We start from the raw sequence: 24,380 nt of genomic DNA, 5'->3' as shown, positions 1-24,380 counted from the left end.
TTTGATAAGCACACTGACACACCTGAACGTTTATTCAGTTTTGAATCGAACAGTGTTATTTTACAAGAAAAGCCTCAGTAGAAATGAGTGAACTGGATCACTCCCTTTGAATTCCAAAAATAATTTATACTCCCTTTAGTAAAAGGCTGAAAGAAAAGAAAAACACTACTGATGATTGATGTATACCCACAACATGCGTGTGGATTTGCTTTACACAGGAGAGAGGACATCTGCTGTCCTGTACACTTTAGAGCAGACGATCTCGAGCTGGTTCTCACCCAGCAGACACGCGTCCAACACGCACACCACCCGCTCGTCCTCCAGAGCCGAGGTGGAGCTCAATAATGTCTCTGTGGGGAGAAGGAAGGAAGGAAGGGTTTTTTGGGGGGTATGGAAATGAATGAACTAAACCTGATTAAACAGTGCCTGGTCAGTTTCAACTGAAAGATTTACAATTTTCTTTTTCTGGCCTGAAATCAAAAATCAGGTGTCTGAGATGGAGCGCAAGTGAAAGACACTCATGCACACCTGGTGAAAAGTTGGCCTGAGCGCACACATGACCTGTTGAAAGGCATGACATCAGCGTGTTGTCATGGAGATCATAGGACGTCCCAGCTGCTCGCGGATCCTCAGGACAAAACACAGGGAGGAAGGAGGAGTCAACTGCTGCCTGCTGATTTAACCCTGAGAGAAAAAGAGAGAATTCAGTTTCTCATAAAAATCGTAACAAACGTGTAGGATCCGTGTCTCGTACCCAGTAACGTGAGCGTGAAGTATCCTGGGAAGTTTACGGGAGTGTGCGTGTCCAAGTCGGTGTCTAAGGGAAGTTCTGGGCTCCACTTCGCAGGGCTGAGATTGATCCTGTGTAGGATGATGTCTTGGTCGTCGAAACGAAATTTTTCCGGAACGCTTTGACGATCCAGAGAGGCGCAGCGCACGTGGTCCGTGACGTCCTGCTTCAGTAACGGCCACACGCTGCTCTCCCATGATGCAACAGGGCGACTGGGAGACTGTTGTGTGTCGGGGGTGCTTCCTGTCTCACTGGTGTCTGGGAAACAAGGTCAACCAACCATTATTGTGCAAATAACGTTTGACATGGAAGGAATAAAGCACCTGGTGTCATGCTGTGGTGAAGTCCCGGTTATCACCTTGAATCTAACAGTTGTCTTTTCACAGCAAGGTGTTTTATTCCTCTTATATCACAGCAATTTGCTCATGAGAAATGTTTCATTTATCGAATTTATAGTTACGTTTAACATTCACGGGAACGCCCTGTGAATGAGCCGTTACCATAGTAACGGCACGAGTCCGAGTGCACAGGAAAGCTGCAGTACAGTCAGGGCTGCTGTTATTGGAAATGAATCAATATCTTCTGACCAATTGGAATCCAGCAGCGGTGTGCAGTCAACTCGAAGGCTGAATCCGAATACTTACTCAGTATGTACTAATGTTGGTTCAGTAGCCATGACCCGATCATTACTGTAGCATGTTCTATGAGTAAGTGAGCGAGGAGTAAGGCAGCTGGGCCATAGAAGGTTCACGCTGCATGCTGCACGCTACACGTTCACGTGAAGAACCGGACCCTGGGCCATTAAACTTCATGCTTGGATGTTCACGTGTTGCGTCTGTTCTACTTTGACCGAGTAACCAACAATATGGACTCTTCGGATGACAACGATTGCCTCATTCTGCTTTTACTGAGACAGAGGAAGAGAAAAAGGAACAGAATTTGGAGCCGAGAACACTTCCTTCTGAGAGAAACCCGTGGTGAATTTCACCGAACATTCTATAATCTGCTTGACAATCCCGATGAAGAACTATTTTTCAATTATACCATTCAATTATATTTTTTCTGAAGTTTTCCCCTGAAAGCATAGAGTTATCTCCCTAGACCCGTTCTGATTGGCTGGCGCGGCGGTGACCGCATGCATTGACTGGAATTTCCATCTTCACGCCTAGAAAAAAGTGTGCATGTTCATTTCACGCTTCACGCGTGAAGTGTGCAGCGTGAACGCCGTTCTATGGCCCAGAGCAAGTCATGCTACGTTTGTCCACTTTTCTTTACACGCGTGTAGCGTGCAGCATGCAGCGTGAACCTTCTATGGCCCAGCTGCCTAAGGACACAATTCAGGCGTACCCTGCTCCCATCTTACCTGTTCAGACAGGATGTACACCCATATGTACTGTGAAAATGTAAAAACAGTTATTTCCACAAGGGCAGAAATGTTTAAAATGCTTCTGATTCAGTCCGCAGTCTTTATTTTTCCCAGAGGAATTGTTCTTCTTCAGAGGCTTCAGCTGACTTCTGGGATTGTGTTGCGGTGTGCTACGTTTGCATACTACAGATGTAGTAGATCTGGGTTCCGTTCAAAGACTATTAAATGCCTACTGAGTATTCAGACGCCCTACGGATGATGACGTACAGGAGTTCGGATTCAGCCTCATATTCAAATGATCATGTGAAGTGGTACCTGTAGGTTGAGGCGACGGTGTGGAAGGTCCTTCACTGTCCTCTTGATCCTTATGAAAATCTGCTGGATTGATCTGTCTGAGGGGAGAAAAACAGGAAGTGACCAGAAGCCAGAAGTCATGATTAAAACTAGACAAGTATAAAAAAAAAAAAAAAAAAAAAAAAATTTATATATATATATATATATATATATATATATATATATATATATATATATATATATATTAAAAAAACCTCCCCAAATTCCTGAATATCAGACGCAGTCATCTTTCAGTTTCAATATAAATGAAACTTTTATTTTCCAATTCACTGCATTTTGATGAATTTTACTGCTTACTTTTCTAACTCCCGCTTCGTTCTGGTCCAGGACTGCCTCTGCACTCCTCTGATTATAAACGCACACAAACAGAAAAGACAATGCACACACTACTGCCAGTTAACGTGGAGATTAATATTAAACATGGTGTGCTGTTACTATACTTATATTTAAAAAATAAAACTGAATTTATATAAAAATAGAATGTAATAAGGGAAAAAAAAAACTTCTGAGGTGTCAGAGTGGGCGTGGCCAATACTGTATATTTTTCCTAGTATTCCATGTTGAAACCTGAATAAAGGTTATCCTAGTAAAAATCCTGAGAATGCAAAAAAACCTTTTAAATAAATCTCTATTAATCGTGCAAAACTGGAGCATATTCAAAAGACATGAGAACGATTTCAATAAAATTCACATCATAAAATAATATACTGAAATAAGAAACATCAATACCAATACATTAGAACATTTCTCAAAAAGCACAACCAGATTAAAGAAAACCTGACAAAAAACTAATTCACTCACTGCTCAACTCTCCTCCGCTTAGGAGAAATTCTGGCGTTACTTCGTGCCGAAGACACCTCACTTTGCTGTTGCGGTCTTATAGGAAAGGAAAATGCGGAGCCTTTGGCCACACCCACTGAGTCACATTCCACCTGTCAACAAATAAACAAAAGGGGAAAAAAAAAAAGTCAACTTTTGACCTTCACTGTCAGGGAGTGATCTATTTTCGTAATAAATGTATGAAAGTTAAACACAGACCTGCTGTGCAGTCTGAGGTGTGGTGTGTGGCGCCTCAGGTGGCCACCGGTGGTACTGCACAGCAGTGATGTGCCCCTGGACTGCCACCCTCTTGTGTTCTCGGTACTGCAGACCCTCGAGCTCCCTCCGTAGGTCCCCTACAGCCATTAACGATGGAGCCGCTCCTTCATCTACACCACACACACACTATTAAAAATAAGTCCCCCCCCTTAATACTTCATGTAAATTAAAACACTTTTCCAGAAATTTCCCCCATTTCATCAACGTCGTCACCCAAACTTATCAATCCTGATGTGGTTCAGCACATGGTGCGAGTCGAATCTAATCCAGTGTAATCTATAAACATGAATCATACTTTATATGCCATCTTGAATAACCAGAATCACGTTTGCTATCATTCTACACGAAATGGTGGGTTTGTTTATCATCACAGTACAAAGTGAAAGAAAGTTTGATCCACCCCCCAAAGCATCTGATGGTGGAATTTTTAACAGGAATCTGTATTTGACATGGATAATGACTTGGATTCATGTTAAACTTAAATTTGTACCTCCTTGCTACTACAGTGGGGCAAAAAAAGTATTTAGTCAGCCACCAATTGTGCAAGTTCTCCCACTTAAAAAGATGAGAGAGGCCTGTAATTTTCATCATAGGTACACTTCAACTATGAGAGACAGAATGGAGGAAAGAATCCAGGAAATCACACTGTAGGATTTTTAATGAATTAATTGGTAAATTCCTCGGTAAAATAAGTATTTGGTCACCTACAAACAAGCAAGATTTCTTGCTCTCACAGACCTGTAACTACTTCTTTAAGAGGCTCCTCTGTCCTCCACTCGTTACCTGTATTAATGGCACCTGTTTGAACTCGTTATCAGTATAAAAGACACCTGTCCACAACCTCAAACAGTCACACTCCAAACTCCACTATGGCCAAGACCAAAGAGCTGTCAAAGGACACCAGAAACAAAATTATAGACCTGCACCAGGCTGGGAAGACTGAATCTGCAATAGGTAAGCAGCTTGGTGTGAAGAAATCAACTGTGGGAGCAATTATTAGAAAATGGAAGACATACAAGACCACTGATAATCTCCCTTGATCTGGGGCTCCACGCAAGATCTCACCCCGTGGGGTCAAAATGATCACAAGAACGGTGAGCAAAAATCCCAGAACCACACGGGGGGGACCTAGTGAATGACCTGCAGAGAGCTGGGACCAAAGTAACAAAGGCTACCATCAGTAACACACTACGCCGCCAGGGACTCAAATCCTGCAGTGCCAGACGTGTCCCCCTGCTTAAGCCAGTACATGTCCAGGCCCGTCTGAAGTTTGCTAGAGAGCATTTGGATGATCCAGAAGAGGATTGGGAGAATGTCATATGGTCAGATGAAACCAAAATAGAACTTTTTGGTAAAAACTCAACTTGTCGTGTTTGGAGGAGAAAGAATGCTGAGTTGCATCCAAAGAACACCATACCTACTGTGAAGCATGGGGGTGGAAACATCATGCTTTGGGGCTGTTTTTCTGCAAAGGGACCAGGACGACTGATCCGTGTAAAGGAAAGAATGAATGGGGCCATGTATCGTGAGATTTTGAGTGAAAACCTCCTTCCATCAGCAAGGGCACTGAAGATGAAACGTGGCTGGGTCTTTCAGCATGACAATGATCCCAAACACACCGCCTGGGCAACGAAGGAGTGGCTTTGTAAGAAGCATTTCAAGGTCCTGGAGTGGCCTAGCCAGTCTCCAGATCTCAACCCCATAGAAAATCTTTGGAGGGAGTTGAAAGTCCGTGTTGCCCAGCAACAGCCCCAAAACATCACTGCTCTAGAGGAGATCTGCATGGAGGAATGGGCCAAAATACCAGCAAGTGTGTGAAAACCTTGTGAAGACTTACAGAAAACGTTTGACCTCTGTCATTGCCAACAAAGGGTATATAACAAAGTACTGAGATGAACTTTTGTTATTGACCAAATACTTATTTTCCACCATAATTTGCAAATAAATTCTTTAAAAATCAGACTGTGATATTTTCTGGATTTTTTTTTTCCTCATTTTGTCTCTCATAGTTGAAGTGTACCTATGATGAAAATTACAGGCCTCTTATCTTTTTAAGTGGGAGAACTTGCACAATTGGTGACTGACTAAATACTTTTTTGCCCCACTGTATTTCACAAAATTTCAGAATTTGTTTACTTCTAGGAAAATTTTGTTCGCTACATTAGCCTGTGAGAATTTGCTTTCTCGCTGGACGTCTCTTAATCTCAGCTCTGCTGTTATAATCTGCTCATTAGCATGCATAAGCAGCACATGGCGAGTGACAGAACATGGTGTATCTCTTACTTGCTCTGCCGCTGGTGGTATTCGGTGTGAAGGTGGCTGGGGGAGGGGGATAACAGTACTGCCCCCCCACTGTGGTCTTCCTCAGTACTACACTGTCCTTCAGAGTCTTCGTCCACTGGATGAAGGCTTTGACCTTCGGATCAGACACGTAAGGCTGCTTCCTGTGACCACCTGAACACACACACACCATCTTTTACTCTGTTCAGATCGCGTCACTGGCTGCAGTGGTCAGTCTGAACACTGATCACCTGTGATGAAGAGCTGAGTCTCTGCGCTGCTGGTCAGATAAAGAGCTGAACCTGAACCCGTCTCCCGACACACACGCATGTGAGTACACACAAGATAGGTCACTGTGGGGGGAGAGAGAGAATGAAGAAAAATGATGAACAAAAATGGAGAGCTAATGCACTCCATTTTTGCCCTGTAGTGCATTGTGATGCAACAGTGCGTGATTGCAGTGCAATGTAACTAATCGCAGCACGACATAACAGTGTGATATCCAGCCCATTATTGCAGTGAATTGTTACAGTGTGCTGTCATAGTGTTGAACAGAAGTGTGTAAGTGTGGGGTAAACTCTCACTGGGACAGATGCCGTTAAAGACCTCAGGCTGAGAGGAGGCAAAAATCTCCAGGATAAAGGGAGAGTCCGAGGTTCCGTCCACTGCATGAACCCACCGGTATGTCCAGAACTTCTCGGGGGCTGCAACACACACACACGTGTAAAGACATACAAAGCACATTTACAGCACATGTCCACTCCGAGTCTATGAAAGCGTCGTGTGCTTTGTCCGATCAAAACTCGTACCTGTATTTCCTCTGTTTCTGATTCGCTCAACGCGACTGACGTACGTCACCAGGCCGATGATGTCACACGCCTGGTTACTGGCCAGGCTCTGGACTTCAGATCTGACAAAAGGAACCAAAGTGGAATGAAACACTATCAGATGTAAATGTAAAGCTTTTATATACACTGTACAATAAATTAAAGGAAACCATTACTGATACAATAAACAAATGATTTTACACTAATAACAGAATTTAAGTACAGTTCAGTGTGTGAGTACAATTTCAGCTTTTTTTTTTTTTAACTGGTCTGAAGAGCAGTCTCTCACGCGCGTGTGTGTACCTGGTAGAGAAATTGTAGGTGACCTCAGGTAAGCTCCACTGCGGCTGAACACTTTTAGGAGGAATCACAGTGATGACGGCTGATGGGCTGTGAGGGTTCAGGCAGATCTCTGTCGCACAGAAACACACCATTTGGTGTTCAGTGGTCCGATGTCATTGCGTTTGAGGATCAGACAGGTGGTTCCTACCTGTGGAGCTGAAGGATATGAGAGGCAGTGTGCTGAGCTGAGGTCTGGAGCGGTTCTGGTAGCTGCGTTTCAGTGTGTAATTCTGCAGGTAGAGAACTGAACCCACAACCAGCTGCTGATACCACTCTGGACACAGCTCGTTCCACAGGACCATGGACATGACACCGCTCTGATCAGCCACCTCAAAATATGCCTGAAACACACACACGTCGACTCCCATTAACTGCCGTTACACTTTTCACATCTCAATGAAGTTTTAAAAAATGTCTACGCGCGATTTTTATTTCCGTTCTTCACCTGAAAGGGGAAGTCAATGTTTTGTCCAGGTTTTCCGTAGTACCTTAAACGAGATCTGTGCAGCACTCGGACCAGCAGAGGAAACGGCTGTCTGTATGATGTCAAGAACACCTCCGAATCTCTTAGAAGAGAAATCTTAGACACTGCAGACAGAGAGAGATTCCTTTAAGCCAGTATCTCACTGGGCTGCGACAGCCTGCGACTAGTTGGAGAGACAACAACTGAGATAAAATATGCGAATTAGCGACAATTTTCACTTGGAATAAAACTGAATTTATATTCGCATATTTTAGCGTAATTGCTGTGGCTCCAATTAGTTGCAGGCTGTCGCAGCCCGGCTTTCCCTTGGCAGGCAGGGATGTAGAGCAGACCCGCGGCCCGCATCCGGCCCTTTGGTTCATTCTGACCGGCCCGCGTAAGGTTAATTAGAAATTACAAAATACACATATTTTCTAATTTTACCTCATGCATGGACTGAATGTGCATTGCTTTTATTTTGAAGTTGTGTTCAACAAAAACGCAATTCACGCGACATGAACATGACATGAAATCCCACGAAACCTAATCCCGCGATAACTACTTCCGTAATTTGTCCAGACCAACCACAAACTTGTACGTCATCCTTCAAACGGTCCAGCCAATCACATAGTGTGACGTCACCAGCAGGCGCCGGAGCCCGAGCCGATCTGTAGATCTGATACCTACACCGAATCGACGTTGTTGCGAGCAGGTCACAAGAAGACTTTAGCCCCCAAAATGTCCGCAAAAAGAAGAAAGGTAGATAGCGAATGCAGGGCTTTCAACAAAACACAGACTGCTAAGTATTTATTTACTGAAGTCAGAGATAAAGCCGTGTGTTTAGTTTGTGGAGAGCAGATCCGAAAAACTGAAAAACACCAAATGAAGTGATTAGACTACAAATGTGGGCATCATTATTATAATATGATGTATCTTGCTTGATATTTGGAGTAGAAAGACAATATTGTGATGTCTTTATTGTGTTTTGGGGTGAATGTGACTGAAAAAAAAAAGTACAAACGTTCACATTTTAACAACCATTGTTTTGGGAAATTTGATTGAATAAATGACATTTTTTGTAAGGCAACCTCGTTTTTTCCATACTCTTACCAGTCTTAGCAGCTTGTAAAAACAAATGTTGTTATTTACTGCTTTATATAAAGAAATACAATTAATATTATGCAGAATTTAGTTCAGCCTTTTGGCCCGGCCCTCCACAAAATTTTCTGTTTCTCATGCGGCCCCATGGAAAAAATAATTGCCCACCCCTGGTGTAGAGGAAGCCTCACGGAAACTGACTTGAGAAGGGTTTGCGACAGCTTTGCGACACCAGCGACACATTTGCAGCTATTTTGAGAGAAATTTAGTCGCACTAATTTTTTTGAACATGTTCAAAATTTCAGTGATGGAGCGACACTTTGCGACTCGTGCGAGGAAATTGAGAAGCCCCGCGAATGTTTCAAGACACTTTTGAAACTCTCTCGCGAATGATGTTCGCAAGCTGTCGCAGCCCAGTGAGATACTACCCTCACCCCTGATGGACAAGGACGCGTTATCCTAATGGGCTTCATGGGCAGCTGCCCAGGGCCTCGGCCACTAGGGGGCCTCGGAGGTAGCGAGATCGGAAAATATGAAACGATATTTTCAGAAGTTTTGATCATACTGATAACATTTTTGATGCATTCCGCCACCTGTAAGGAAGCCCACCTTGTCCTGTCGCATAAATCACCCGTCATTGTCAATATGATCACTGTTCACCATGTCTTCACACGCTACGCCAGCATGAGTTCAATGATTTAATGACTTCGCTTTCTAGAAAAGTAGGAAAGTGCCCTTGTAAGTTGACCCATGGCTGTCAAACTGAATGCGCAAAGCTGTGTGCCGCTGCTGTTTGGGACATTACGTGTGTGAAAGGATGAAATGTTTCACATAGCCTAACATTTTGAGACTTATTTCTGAGAAGCGAGATATTTTTCTTTGTTATCGCTCTTTGTTTTCACAAGTTAAAAGTCGCCTGGATTCCAAAATGAAAATGAACGGTTGTATACCAAATGAATGTTCTTGCTCTGAATACTAAAGAAACTGTTGTAGGCCTCGGTTATGTTCTCGACATGTTGTTCATTGACTCACTCATTCAAAGGCTTCTTGAGGCTAAACTTTAGTTAACCAGACTTGTTAACCGTGATGTCTGATGGATTTTTTCACCATGCAGTTGCCTATTTCACCATTGCTTTTTCTCGATTAAATAAGTGTTGATGGATATAAAGTTTTATCGTTCAATAGTACTTCTAATTGGCGGCACGGTGGTGTAGCGGTTAGCGCTGTCGTCTCACAGCAAGAAGGTCCGGGTTCGAGCCCCGTGGCTGGCGAGGGCCTTTCTGTGCGGAGTTTGCATGTTCTCCCCGTGGGTTTCCTCCGGGTGCTCCGGTTTCCCCCACAGTCCAAAGACATGCAGGTTAGGTTAACTGGTGACTCTAAATTGACCGTAGGTGTGAATGTGAGTGTGAATGGTTGTCTGTGTCTATGTGTCAGCCCTGTGATGACCTGGCGACTTGTCCAGGGTGTACCCCGCCTTTCGCCCGTAGTCAGCTGGGATAGTTAGATAGGCACGTCTGAGGGGGTGAATTTGCTGAGCGCAGCTGACAACAGGCGGGGGTGGGGCCTCGGGGGTGTGTCTGCCCAGGGCCTGGCCCAGAGGGGTGCCAATACATAGTGCAGGGCAGCAGATGGGGTTATAATGAGAAACTTTCTTTACCGTCGATCACTACATCCGGTGGAGGAGCGTAGGCACGCCACACAGCACCGTGCGGATCTTCGTTGTTCCACAGCGATAAATAGTGTTTCCTGTTGTTCTGCAGAGGAACATCTGTGAGAGCCATCACGGAGGAACCGACACGATCGTGCGTCCACCAACCAATCGCGTCCGGGTCTTTTATCGCGAGCAGAATATCGGGACCGGAGGAATCGAATCGCGCCTCCTCTATCCACACACAGCTCTGCCGGAAGCGCGTCTCATCGTAAACAAGCGACAAGCGCGCGATCAGAGCGCACGAGCCGCAGCGGAGCGCGTTGACCTGGACCGCGCGGTTCAGTCCCGGCGCCAGGCAGCACTTCACGCGCCACTTCCCGTCCGTCACCGTGATGTCGTAGCTGTAACTGTCGGGAGCGGCGCGCGCGCCGGCCAGATAACGGTCAAGCGCGAGCACGGCGACGCGCAGCGGAGTGACGGGGATGAAGCGGAGCGTCCGGGACGAACCGAGCTGCTCTAAAGCACTCAACAACTCCGACTCGCACTCGGGAGGGGCTCGGTTCGCCATCCAGCCCCGAAAACATGAGCTTACAGGGTTCTACTCACTGCTCGCCGCTAATAGACTGACTCCTCTTATCACTGCTTTTAATTATTTCATCTCACATATTATTCAACAAACAAAATAAAAATATATATATATATTTCACGTTTAGTTACTGACTCACTAAAGGTAATATAAACGCAGCTTCTGAACTCAGCTATGACGAAAAACAGATTGCTTACTTCCGGGTTTTATTAGCGCCGAAGAGTTTTGTCTCTTCTTCGTGCGTTCAATGCAGGAACTGGGAGGTGCTAAAACTCCGCAATGCTGCCACCTACAGGAAGCGGAATTAAATACAAACACAGAGGTCATTTTACGGTAAAAAAAAAAAAATAATTTTCCCCCTCTGAGCTATTTTAATAAATTCTCATCTCATCTCATTATCTCTAGCCGCTTATCCTGTTCTACAGGGTTGCAGGCAAGCTGGAGCCTATCCCAGCTGACTACGGGCGAAAGGCGGGGTACACCCTGGACAAGTCGCCAGGTCATCACAGGGCTGACACATAGACACAGACAACCATTCACACTCACATTCACACCTACGGTCAATTTAGAGTCACCAGTTAACCTAACCTGCATGTCTTTGGACTGTGGGGGAAACCGGAGCACCCGGAGGAAACCCACGCGGACACGGGGAGAACATGCAAACTCCGCACAGAAAGGCCCTCGCCGGCCACGAGGCTCGAACCCGGACCTTCTTGCTGTGAGACGACAGCAGTAACCACTACACCACTGTGCCGCCCCACAAAGTTGAATTCTTGGCAAAATGTTCTATTTCTGGGTGGCACGGTGGTGTAGTGGTTAGCACTGTCGTCTCACAGTAAGAAGGTCCTGGGTTTGAGGACAAGGGCCTTTCTGTGTGGAGTTTGCGTGTTCTCTCCGTGTCTCTGTGGGTTTCCTCCGGGTGCTTCGGTTTACCCCAAAGACATGCAGGTTAGGATAATTGGTGGCTCTAAATTGAGCGTGAATGGTTGTTTGTCTCTGTGTCAGTCCTGCGATGATCTGGCGACTTCTGAGCCAGGTGTACCCTGCCTCTCACCCTTAGTCAGCTGGGATAGGCTCCAGCTTGCCTGTGACCCTGTAGAACAGGATAAGCAGCTCCAGATGATGGATGGATGTTCTATTTCTATTGTTGTTGGAGTTTCGAGATGTTGCGCTGCTGCACACACACACACCGTGTATCCTGTGTGTAAATGTTTTGCTGAGATAAAAAGCGTCCCGCATTTTACAATTCCGGAGATTGCTGAAGCAAGCAAGCAGCAATATCACATGACCACCGTGGGGCATGTCTGTTTGACCTACTTTTAACCAAAACAAGTAGGCATGGGCGAACATGGCGGATTTGGCTCTCCCATCAGCGGAAAAGAAAAGGAAAGCCTGCCTAGTGAGTGCAACTGCAAGATAGAGCAAGGTTAGATGACGTGTCATTTTTCTGGACAGATAACTAAATCATTCTACCTAACGCTTAATTATCTTAGCTCTAGAATGCATAAGCTCGACTCCATAGTCACAGCTATGGAGTTATGCACTGAATGTTTTGATCTTACAGAGAAAGAAACAAGAACACAAAAGCAGGAACAGAGAAAAGATATAAATATTCATCTTTTGTTTCACAGATCTATGCGTGAACGTCAACCACAAATTACATCCCTGTGACTCAAAACTCTCCGAAGTTGATGCAGGGATGTAGGTGTGAATGGTTCTTTGTCTCTGTGTCAGTCCTGCGATGATCTGGCGACAATGTTTTCTGCGCGTCGCCTTCTTGGTGTGACGCAGTTCCATAGTTATGCTAATTAGTTAAAGCTCCTCACGTTCATCTGTTTCCTGTTTCCGTAGGGCCGTACTGTTTACCTCAAGACGGAGGAAAACATCCCAAAACGGAGAAACGCAACCCTCAGGACATCAAAATGATCACATCTATTCTGCATGATATTGTTCTTGCGAGACAGAGGAAAATGCCACGCACAACAAAAAATTTAAAAATTTTAGATGATTTTGCAGTTAGCACCTTTTAAATGTGAAAACAAATAATACAGAGAGAAACTATTTAAAATGATACCAAGATCGAGTTTATAGGTTGAAAAATAACAAAAACAGTGGTAATTTGAAACTTGCATGAATTTGCATTATTTTGTCGTTATTTTTCCATTGAAATGAAAACAAAACCTGTGACTTGAAGCATAAAAATTATAATTTTTTTTTTGCCGTAACCTTTTTAATTGTTGAGATGTTGACTTGAAATATTGAGGATATGCTTTTTGCCGGCGGCACGGTGGTGTAGTGGTTAGCGCTGTCGCCTCACAGCAAGAAGGTCCTGGGTTCGAGCCCCGGGGCCGGCGAGGGCCTTTCTGTGCGGAGTTTGCATGTTCTCCCCGTGTCCGCGTGGGTTTCCTCCGGGTGCTCCGGTTTCCCCCACAGTCCAAAGACATGCAGGTTAGGTTAACTGGTGACTCTAAATTGACCGTAGGTGTGAATGTGAGTGTGAATGGTTGTCTGTGTCTATGTGTCAGCCCTGTGATGACCTGGCGACTTGTCCAGGGTGTACCCCGCCTTTCGCCCATAGTCAGCTGGGATAGGCTCCAGCTTGCCTGCGACCCTGTAGAAGGATAAAGCGGCTAGAGATGATGAGATGAGATGAGATGAGATGCTTTTTGCCCCTGTCCATGATATATTCTGATTTCTAAAAATGTATGATACCCCATAATAAAGTCGGCCTAATTAATTAACCAGGAATTCTGTTAATTAGCCGAATAAGCTGCCTGATGGAAGAAAGTGAAGTTTCATGAGAAGTGTTGGTGTGAAATATTCAGGAATCATATTTCCTTGTAATCTCTTTCATATCTACTTCCATTCTTGGGCCATGGAACCAAATTTTGCAGGCAATAAAACTCATGTGGTCGTTGTTCAAATTAATTGAAATTTGGTTCACTTGTAGTGAAGTGAAAAGTCCATTATAGTTTGAAGACTGTTTTTAGTCACCTTCAAAAACAATGATGATTTTATGACCAAAACAACCAACGAGCTCACGATCATCGCGATTGACACTGGAACCAAACAATTTGAAAATGAGGTGGTGGCTGTGTTTTTCCGGTGGTTTCATCAATCAGATTCCTTGGAATTCCGCAAAACAATCCACTAGTTCGGAATTTTCTGGGAACACCTCAAGCTGCAAGAGGAAATCCGAATCACGGCTCGTGGGACCAAGATGGCAGCCGCAAACCGTGGAGATAAACACGTACCTACTGTAATAGATGCCATTTTAAAAAATTTACAATGTAAATTACAATTGACATTTTTAAATTCATTTTTAATTTGATTGATTCGAAATAGCGTACATAAAGAGAAAGGCAAGTAACCTGATTAAAAGATTTTTATTTCTCATTTAACCACCGAAAAATAATTCAGGATCATGATAATTAATATCAGAGCTTTTTTTTAAGAGTATAAAAATAATTTAAAGATATTATCAGTAGATTATATAATAATAATAATAATAATAATAATAATTTAAGCTGTGTAGCACAAAGCTTCCAGAGAAGACATTCATAATTCTTAGAACAAAATACTCATTTTTATTTACGTGAACGTGTTTCAATCTAATTTACATTTTACAAAATAAACAGCGATATATTTTTTGAACAGTCATGTGATTTTGTATTGTTCTTTCCAACCAGAATAAAAATTAACCTTTTGTACTTTTTACCGTTTATGATCAGTGAATTAGCCAGCTAGCTTCCGAGCAACCAACTTGACTTGAACACGTAACAAACAAACTTCATCACTGTCAGTGAACTGACTGTAAAATGGGTTGCTTGTGAAAGCAAGAGGTTTCTTTGAATGTCTTTCGTTTGACTCGAGCGCGAGGCTGTGTTAGCCTGTGTACTGTAAATCTAGCTTGTGAGCTAGCATTAGCGCAGCTTAGCATGTGTAATAAAGTAAAGTTTGTCTGTGATGTCACATTCTGGTAATGTGAGAAAATTCAGAAGGATTCAGGAGGTGATTCTGACTTTAAAGTGTTCACATCCTATTACTTTTTTTCACAACATAAAAATGGCAGCTGGAGTGTTTTCCTAATAGCTAGAGTTAGCATGCAGCTGTGTTCCTGTTAAACATTAGCACATCTCCTCTTAATGTTTCACTTTAAGAACTGAAACATTTCTACATGGAACACTCTGTGATGTATATTTTGATGTTTTTCGTCACACAGAGTGTTCCTGTTGTCAGTTGCCATCAGGGCTGTCAGAAAGTGGCTGAAATTACGGCTCGTTCCGGCTAATTCCCCTTCAGCTGAATTCCTCATCAGCTTTTATTCATCCAGGAAACGCCAACTGAAGCCTGAGCCTCATGGACAGAGGAAAAGAACGAAACACAGTGAAACGTCAGGCTGGTCTCATCGCTGCATTCATACATATGTTTTAATATAGTTTCTTTCCTGTTGGTGTAAACAATTATTTTATGAACTGTAACACAAGTCCAGTGTGTTTTTCTGTTTAAAATGAGCTAATCAGTAGCTAATTACAAACTGTATTATTTTTCTGATGCTAATCCTGTGATTTTGTTTCTTGACCTTCCTTCATCACCTCATGTTGCTAACCGTCATGAGTTTATTTGAGATTAGTGCTGGTTGCTATGGTTTTCCTCGCAGCACATACCATGTTCATGGGCCAGTTTCATGTCCGTTTATTGAGCAACACTGAAAATCATGATACATTCAAAGCAGTTAATATTATCAAGTTCAATAAATAATTTTAATGTATATAACTGGCTACTCTGAACCAACACGTGTGCTGACATCCTGTGATTTACGCTAATTACTTTAACTTTACACAGTTACAGGTCACCCACAATCCCCCTCAAAACTTCAACACACACACACACACACCAATCAGCCATCATATTAAAACCACTGACAGGAGAAGAGAACAGTCAGTTCTTGAAGTTGATGTGTTGGAAGCAGGAAAAATGGGTGAGCGTAAGGATCTGAGTGACTTTGACAAGGGCCAAATTGTGATGCTAGATGACTGGGTCTGAGCATCTCCAAAATGGCACATCGTGTGGGGTGTTCCTGGTTTGCAGCGGTTAGTACCTACCAAAAGTGGTCCAAGGATCCAAAGGACAACCAGTGAACCGGCAACAGAGTCATGAGTGTCGAAGGCTCATTGATTCACATGGGGCACAAAGGCTAGCCCATATGGTCCAATCCCACAGAAGAGCTACTATAGCACAAACTGATGAAAACGTTAATGCTGCCGAAAACAGAAAGATTTTATTAACCACTGCATGCCGAGAACACCCCACATGATGTGCCATTTTGGAGATGCTCAGACCCAGCCATCTCGCCATCATAATTTGTCAAAGTCACTCAGATCCTTACGCTCGCCCATTTTTCCTGCTTCCAACACATCAACATCAAGAACTGACTGTTCTCTTCTCTTGCTACCTAATATGTCCTACCCCTTGACAGGTGCCATTGTCATGAGATAATCAATGTTATTCACTTCTTCACCTGTCAGTGGTTTTAATGTTACGGCTGATTGATGTATATACACACAAAAAGAATCCTGAGTCATACACTGTCATAGCTTTTGTTGGTATTTGCCGTATTTGTTTCTCATTCGCATAAGAATAAACTGTACCTGGCTCAAAAGTGTTACTTTGCCCCACCCATTTCACTTCACCAACTCTCGCTCTGCCTCCTGTTGCTGTAAAATCGTAACTTTTATCAAAAATGAACAGTTTCTCACCACTCTGTCGTACCACTAACAGTGTGAATGCAATGTTTTTTTTCTTTGCTAACAGCACGATTTTCATATTCAATAATGTTGAGCACAAACCCGATAATGCCATAACCGTGTGGGGGGAAAAAAAAAGAAATGAAACAAAACATGACAGAAAACATCTAGACAAACCCATAATTTATAAAACTTCAGGTTTTACAAAAGCACTTTTTTTTCCTTCTGAGTCGTCATGAAGAGTCTCTCTTCAGTCCACCAGTTACCCCATGTCGGGCGGGCGGGGGGGAGTCATGGCTTTTCCTGTGACTGACAGCTAGCCCCTCCCACAGGCACAACATTGTGTGCAGTGTCTGGGAGGGCGGAGCTTCTCAGCTCACCACACCATATGTCCATTTTCGTGGCACAGAGGGATTTTGGCTTTGGTGTTTTTTGAGGCTTGGCGGTGAATTTCACGCACTCTGCCTTCCCAGCATCCTTTCCTCTTGGGCCATAGAGCCAACCACTCCGTACACTATCCCAGGAGCTTTTCTGGTCCTCCCACCGAGGGGTGGGGCTACCGTGGAAGTATGTTCCTGTAATCTGATAAGCTGCTTGCCGAAGACTGAGAATGAAGGTGCTGTTGTTGTTGTTGCTGTATGTATCCCACAGTGCTTTGCGGCTGGACGTTAGTTGTGTGGAAAAAGGCCTGAGTGGGGCCGCTCTGAATGAGACCCTGCGGCTGCATCTTAGCCAGAAACAGAAAGGTTAGATGAACGAGTTAGATTTGTAAAACAAATCAGTGAATCTTATCCATTTAAATCACTGATGGATGAATTGTTTTAAAATATGAATCATTCTAATAGGTATTTATCAATGTGAATCGTTCTTGAATGAATCATTCTGAGGTTAACAGTTCTCACATTCATAGTTCTGTCTGAATTGTTCCCACATGAATCATTTTAGCATGAATTTAAAAATGTATGAATCTTTCTCAAATGTTTGGAGACTGCTCGATAATATTAAGACACGAAGGTGAATTGTTCTTAAATGAATCATTCTGAGGCCAACTGTCTTGATTCATTGTTCTCAGAGAAAATCACTCGAACATGAATTTATCGAGGTGAGTTGTGAGCAGACGAATCATTTTGAGCTCAAGTGGTCTCATGATGAATTGTTTTCTGTGCTTGTTTATTCTCACAATGAATCATTTACAAGTGAATCATTCTCAGATGTACTGTATCATTCAAAGGGGAATCATTCTCCAATGACTCATTTACCTGAAAGAACTGCTGATGCTGTTGGATGCGCAGGCCCTGCTGGTTGTTCTGGGGGTTGGGCGTGTAGGTGGGCGTGGCTCCAGGAGTGATGAAACTGTTGTGGGAAATCATTATTGATGAAGTGAACACAGGGGAGGGGATGAGAACAGCGTTACAGCTGACCTGCTGCACTGGGAGAGAGGGGGCCATCATCTGCTGGTCCAAATATCTACATAACACACACACTCATCATTCAAAAGTAATATCATATTTCAAAGCAATACGTATGAACAGGTAGTGCTGCATCAATACACACACACACTCACTTGGTTTGCTGGATAGTGCTGCTGCAGTGTGAGGTTGCTGTTCCACTGCTGTCTGGAACCAGATTCTGTACCGGCTGGTTTAACAGCATCCTGTCAATCACACACACCCTTCAGCACAATACACCTATTTCATTAGAGAGAGAGTGTGTGTGTGTGTGTGTGTGTACCGTAACTGTCCTTCTGGCCCACTGTCTGCATCTGTTTGCTGGTGTGTGTGCTGTATATGGTGTGTATGGTGTGTGTGTGTGTTCGGTATATTGCGGTATCCTTGGTTTGGAGAGAACATCATGGGGTTGCTGTAGAGTGGCATCGTCACGCTGGTGTGTGTTTGGACCGGAACGCATACGTTCTGCATCTGCACCAGCCTCTGCTGCACATGCACACATGTACATAGGTTAACATGTGGATCAGGATTGTGTACATTTTGTGTGTGCGCGCACGCACGTGTGTGTGCGTGTACCTGTGTGGTGGAGCTGCTGGGCTGCTCTCGGTGCAGTGTGTGAGACGAGGCTGTGTGTGTTGTGCAGTGTGGGGGTTTGGGGTGTTGTGTGTTGTTGTGCTGCAGGATTCCTGACTGGCTGTTTGGAGCTGAAGCCTGATGAGGAAAATCCACATGCACTGGCTGCTGCAGCAACATCTGTTTTATACACACACACAAACACACAAAATATTACATACTCACACAAAAAGACGGTCTATTCCACTGTGTGTGTGTGTGCGCGCGTGCGTGCCTGCAGGTTAGTGAGCTGTAGTTTCTCTTTGATGTGATGAAGCTCCTGTTGCTGGGTTTTGATGTCGTGCTGCAGGATCAGTCTCCTCTTCTCCAGGTGCTCCGTCAGCTGGTGCATCACACCTAACTGAGGCTGAGGTAGACCTGCACACACCGCCTGGTGCTGTACACACGCACACACATATATATATATATATATAGTATTAGCACACTGACAGACAGAGAGGGAAACAGACACACACAAACAGCGAGAGAGAGAGAGAGAGAGACTGACCATGACTGACGCCTGGCTGTGGGAGGGGGAGGGGGGCTCCAATGAGGTCTGTCTCTGAATTAGGGTCTAAAACACAGAGAAACGTGATTCATTAATGAAAAGAAGTTCCTTCATGTAATATGCAATAAGGCGAGAGAGAGTGTGTGTTTGTGTGTGTGTGCATGTGTACCTTTGTGGCTCCGTGGCTCAGCCTGTTTGAGTTCTCGGTTGCTATAGACACTGATTGTCGTGGTGACGTGCAGTTTTCTTTATACCGGACCAAAGAGTTTGCTGTGAGGACACACACACACACACACGGCTCAACAAATTACCATACATCTCAGATTATAAGATGCGTATTTCATCTTTTTTTTCCATTTGTTAGTGTGAATGCTTTAATATATATATATGTGTGTGTGTGTGTGTGTGTGTGTGTGTGTGTGTGTGACAGAGAGACACTCACATGCCGAGTCAGATGGTGCAGTGTGTGTGGATTTGCGCGAGCTGTGTGAAGAAGCTGATTGAGCGCTGCTGATTCTGTCTTGCGGTGCGTCCATAGGAGTACACACATCTAGACACACCTCCTGCCCCGACACACACAAACGCACTTAATACTAAGCATAACTTAAACATAGCACATAATGAACAATACTTGTGTGTGTGTGTGTGTGTGTGTGTGTGTGTCCAGCACCTTTACTGAGGTGGTGCATATATCAGAGCTCTCCTCCAGCCCGTACTCTCGCCTCCTTTCTGCACGGACTTCAGCATAACTACACAAACACACAGAGAGAGAGAGAGAGAGATATATTTAGGGGTTCAAGCACTGAATTTAACTCAGACCAGGAACAGAAAGCTCTATGAGCCCAGAAATATTTGAAATATATTTCATCATGCTCATAAATGGAGCCAATGGATTGCTTTTTCAGTTATAAATAGTTGAAGCAGCTCTGGTTCACGCAATTGTTAGATGAAGCTGCAGTGACACACAGTGGCCACTAGATGGAGACAGATATAAATAACTTCCAATATGCGTGATAATTTCACAGTTTTGACCTTCTATGATTTAGGACACACACGTAGTGTGGCTACAGCTGTGTGTGTGTGTGTGTGTGTGTGTGTGTGTGTGTACCTGACCACAGTGTGTGTACAGACGATGAACTCGGGTTTGGAGTTCCACTGGTGGTAGGTGATGTAGTAATGCGTCTGGAGCCAGATCCACTGCTGCCCTTTAGTCAGGAAGCGATAATAACAAGACTTCCCCTTCCCACACTGCATCACTGTCAAGCACACACACACACACAGTGACCTATTTCTGCCTGAAATGTCTGACTGTAGGAGTTTTACTTACTTATCATTTATTTATTAATTACAGGAGTTAGCGCTTGTTGCGAGCAATATGGCTAGTTTTTGCCTATTTTTCCCAGCTCAATGAATGTTATTTTATTTCACACATTGGATTTAAAGGGGGACTGAAATCATTTTTAAACTTGCTTTATTTCTTAATTAACGTGTTATTCAGTTACGTTTTCAGTTTTATTAACCTTATATCGTGACTCGTATTGGCATATTACGTTACACTTATCGGCCTTTTCGGTTTTTAGCCATGTTGAACGTAGTTCGTTTGTTCCACGGCAGGTGTCGCTTATCCGCGCGATTTTCATGAGATTTGTGCGAGACTTCAAACGTGAAGTGTCAGCGCTGCCATTTTGAAAACTGTTTACACAGCGACCATATCATTCTAATTTAGATTAATTTTGAGATTTGCCAGCTTCATCAGCGATGGAGATTATTCCATACGACTTCGAACCAACGTGGAGTAGAGAAGAGTTGGAAAGACAACAGGATAAGGACAAGTCCGTCGCACTGGTATGTATGTCATTACTGTTGCACAATTAAAACGTGCCAGATCAGGTGGCTGGTGGGTTTTCAAAATAATAAATACATGCGTGTATTTTTGTGATAAATACATATTATACGGAGCGCATTTCCCACGTAATCCTCACTAAGGTTTCGGACAGCACTACAAAATGGTGTCTCCACTATATAGTGCCCTATATAGTGAGTAGGGAGCGATTTCGGACACAGGGAAAACTTCCAGTTTGATTACATCAGCATTCGAAAGAAGGCGCACGCGTCTTTTGACGACGTTGGCAGATGGTGGTCACTTTGATTTCCGCTGTACGTTTTACTTCCGTCCTACGATGTCTCGCACAGGTCTCAACAAATCTCGTTTATGGCCATTGCTTTGACATATGGACTGTTATATTACAGAGCATATTTCAAACACTCAGAACTTGCTATAACAGTGACAAAATAGCTGTCAGAAATGCATTCCGATATTTAATAAAATGAGATAAATAGAATTTTGACGATTAAAAAATTTTGCCTTCAGTTCCCCTTTAAAGTCTAAGAGCAACTAATCCTAAGCTAGCTAGATGTTTCACTATTTTGTACAATGTTTATCAGTGTAGTCTTTCTCATATTTATCAGAGCAGATCAAAGATGGACAGGGGGAAGGATAAGAAAGGATTTTTTTATCCTTTCTTAAAAAAGGAAGGAGAGAGCAAATGAACAGCAAGAAGAGAGTAAGACATCAGAGAGAGACACTCACGCTGTTTGTGGCACTGAGCAATGAGCTCCAAATCATCCACGTGATAATAATCATATCCTGATGTCCCCAACACCTCAAACGGCAGGTAGCCAATGATAGGGGAGGCTCTAAACACACACACACACACACACACACACACACACACACACACACACACACACACACACACACACACACACAACAAAGGTGGGCCTCATTATACACCCCCAAATCAGAAAAAGTTGGGATGGTATGTTGAAATTAAAACTGAAAACACTGATTTGTAAATAATCTTTGACCTGTATTACACTCAGAACAATACAACAGCACATTATGTGATGTTTTATTTCATGAATTTTATTGTTTATTCAAAATAAACACTGACTTCTATTTTGATTCTTGCAACACGTCATAGAGAACTGTTTCAGTGGTGCTCACAGTCAGTGCGTTTACATGCACATCCAAATCGAGCTACTATCGGTACTCGAGCAAAGGGTCCTAGCAGGGGTGCCAGAGAAATCCAATCCTACATGCACACAAAGAAATCGAGCTATTGTGTGAGGTACATTGTGCACCCGAGCCACAGGTGGCGCTACACGCCCCATCGTGTTGGTACACTTCCGGTTGTCATCATGAAGAAGAGCTATTCAAGAGTGTAAACAAAGTTATCAGTTCCGTGTTCACAAGAAGAACGACGACGAGGACAGCAACATATATTCAACTCCTTAAGCTGAATGAGCATGAACTCTATCTCCTCATTGCTCCAGAAGTGCACATCTCTACTAATGTTGTCATGCCGACCGAGGCTGTTGTGTTTCCCACTTGTGGTCTCGTCACTCGTCACTCCCGGAAGGGGCAGTGCTGAAGTAAGTACGTAGCTCGACTACGTAGCTCGATAGGGTTTACATGCACTAAGTAGCTCGGCTACAATCGCATAATCTAGGTCGCGTAGCTCGATTACGAGAAATCCAGTTCGGTTCGATTTCAGCCGAGCTAAGGTGTTTCCATGGTATTTAGAACTTCGATTTCAGTCGAGCTACGGCAGAAATTCGATTTTCTCTATGTGCATGTAAATGCACTGAGTGTAGACAATGGTGCTGATGTAGTCACACATCAAGTATAAATCAGGACTTACTGATGCCTAAAAATATGGCAAACCTCGAAGTGATTCAATTGAGTCATTTGAATGAATCAGGAGTCATCTGACTCACCTGTGGTCTAAAAAGAGGAACTTCCACTCGAGGCTGTGTCTCGATGTGAATTCTTCACATGGGTCCTCCACACTACACAAGTCCTGTCCCAAACACACACACACACACGCGCATTAGGAACAACTATCCACCTGCAGCTGTTTTCTGCAGTTCTCTAATCAGCCAATCAGAACGGGAAAAATTGTGATCTTAAAGTGTGACTTTCTTTCACTGTGGCAGTATGGGTGTTGGTTTGAGCCAGATGAGTATGAGGTTTGAGTATTTCAGAAACTGCTGATCTCCTGCTGGGGTTTTCACACACAACAGTCTCTAGAGTTTACACAGAATGGTGCAGAAAACAAAAAACACTGAGTGAGTGAGCGACAGTTCTGTGGGTGGAAACAAACGCCTTGTTGATAAGGGAGGGTCAGAGGGAAATGGACAGATTGGTTCGAGCTTTTTTGCCAGGAAGGATATAGTAACTCATATAATCACTCTTTACAACCGTGGTGAACAGAAAAACATCTCAGCATGAAACAGAAAACAGAACAACACATTGGGTTCCACTCCTGCAGCCAAGAACAGGGATCTTAGAATCAACAAGAAGTTCCTAGTAAATTGGCTGGTGAGCGTAGTACTCTCTGTGTGTGTGTGTGTGTGTGTGTGTGTGTGTGTGTGTGTGTGTGTGTGTGTGTCTTTGCCTTGAGAAACTGTGGTGTGACCAGTCTGACTGTAGCCACTAAACACATCTGTTCCTCCAGTGAGGTCTGCAGTGGACGGGGGAACATCAGCTCGTAGCCGTTACATGATGATGGAGGTACTGAAACACACACACACACACACACCAATAATTACAGAATACAAAGTGTGTTCATAAATAAACAGGAATAATAATGAGGTGTATCAGACATTAAAAGATGATCACACAGTCCCTGAAGTTTCTAAAATTCAATTAAAAAAAAGGATTATTTTTGATTTTCTTTGAAGATAAATAATTTTTAATAATAAAAAAATCCTGATGTTGTAAAACATTTCTGTTGTTTTTTTAATCCATGTTGAGTTATTTCTGGGTGGCACGGTGGTGTAGTGGTTAGCGCTGTCGCCTCACAGCAAGAAGGTCCTGGGTTCGAGCCCCGGGGCCGGCGAGGGCCTTTCTGTGTGGAGTTTGCATGTTCTCCCCGTGTCCGCGTGGGTTTCCTCCGGGTGCTCCGGTTTCCCCCACAGTCCAAAGACATGCAGGTTAGGTTAACTGGTGACTCTAAATTGAGCGTAGGTGTGAATGTGAGTGTGAATGGTTGTCTGTGTCTATGTGTCAGCCCTGTGATGACCTGGCGACTTGTCCAGGGTGTACCCCGCCTTTCGCCCGTAGTCAGCTGGGATAGGCTCCAGCTTGCCTGCGACCCTGTAGAAGGATAAAGCGGCTAGAGATAATGAGATGAGATGAGATGAGT

The 24,380-nt window shown here is 43.7% G+C and overlaps 2 protein-coding genes and 1 long non-coding RNA gene across 9 annotated transcripts in view; 1 reads left to right on the top strand and 2 right to left on the bottom strand.

The window, feature by feature from the left end:
- Positions 1-9: 9 nt before the first annotated feature.
- Positions 10-11,046, bottom strand: radx (RPA1 related single stranded DNA binding protein). The gene is made up of 15 exons (XM_060913320.1): positions 10,276-11,046; positions 7,503-7,645; positions 7,206-7,398; positions 7,019-7,127; positions 6,698-6,798; positions 6,473-6,592; positions 6,140-6,241; positions 5,892-6,062; positions 3,549-3,718; positions 3,312-3,442; positions 2,808-2,855; positions 2,472-2,548; positions 755-1,048; positions 529-684; positions 10-350 (listed from the first exon to the last, which is right to left on the bottom strand). The coding sequence occupies exons 1-15, from the start codon at positions 10,835-10,837 to the stop codon at positions 211-213; spliced, it is 2,517 nt and encodes an 838-aa protein (XP_060769303.1). The 5' UTR covers positions 10,838-11,046; the 3' UTR covers positions 10-210.
- Positions 11,047-12,022: 976 nt separating this feature from the next.
- On the top strand, positions 12,023-12,980 carry LOC132876032 (uncharacterized). The gene is made up of 2 exons (XR_009651908.1): positions 12,023-12,281; positions 12,707-12,980. It is a non-coding gene; the product is annotated as an uncharacterized LOC132876032 (long non-coding RNA).
- A 3,224-nt stretch (positions 12,981-16,204) lies between these two features.
- npas2 (neuronal PAS domain protein 2) overlaps positions 16,205-24,380 on the bottom strand; it is a 54,631-nt gene continuing 46,455 nt past the window's right edge. For 6 of the 7 annotated variants that reach the window (XM_060913249.1, XM_060913248.1, XM_060913247.1 and 3 more), the window contains 14 exons: positions 23,631-23,749; positions 22,951-23,033; positions 21,761-21,867; positions 20,279-20,426; positions 19,841-19,919; positions 19,613-19,733; positions 19,340-19,440; positions 19,171-19,236; positions 18,898-19,059; positions 18,627-18,803; positions 18,334-18,536; positions 18,167-18,256; positions 17,862-18,069; positions 16,205-17,329 (listed from right to left, as the gene is read on the bottom strand). In XM_060913249.1, the coding sequence (XP_060769232.1) occupies positions 17,159-17,329; positions 17,862-18,069; positions 18,167-18,256; positions 18,334-18,536; positions 18,627-18,803; positions 18,898-19,059; positions 19,171-19,236; positions 19,340-19,440; positions 19,613-19,733; positions 19,841-19,919; positions 20,279-20,426; positions 21,761-21,867; positions 22,951-23,033; positions 23,631-23,749 (1,835 nt within the window). In that variant the 3' untranslated portion in view covers positions 16,205-17,158. The remainder of the gene's footprint in view (positions 17,330-17,861; positions 18,070-18,166; positions 18,257-18,333; positions 18,537-18,626; positions 18,804-18,897; positions 19,060-19,170; positions 19,237-19,339; positions 19,441-19,612; positions 19,734-19,840; positions 19,920-20,278; positions 20,427-21,760; positions 21,868-22,950; positions 23,034-23,630; positions 23,750-24,380) is intronic. The other variant, XM_060913253.1, reaches the window with a different exon arrangement.

This window comes from Neoarius graeffei, chromosome 28 (assembly GCF_027579695.1).
Source record: "Neoarius graeffei isolate fNeoGra1 chromosome 28, fNeoGra1.pri, whole genome shotgun sequence".
In the NCBI taxonomy this organism is placed as follows: domain Eukaryota; kingdom Metazoa; phylum Chordata; class Actinopteri; order Siluriformes; family Ariidae; genus Neoarius; species Neoarius graeffei.
This window is presented reverse-complemented; position numbering and strand designations above follow the sequence as displayed.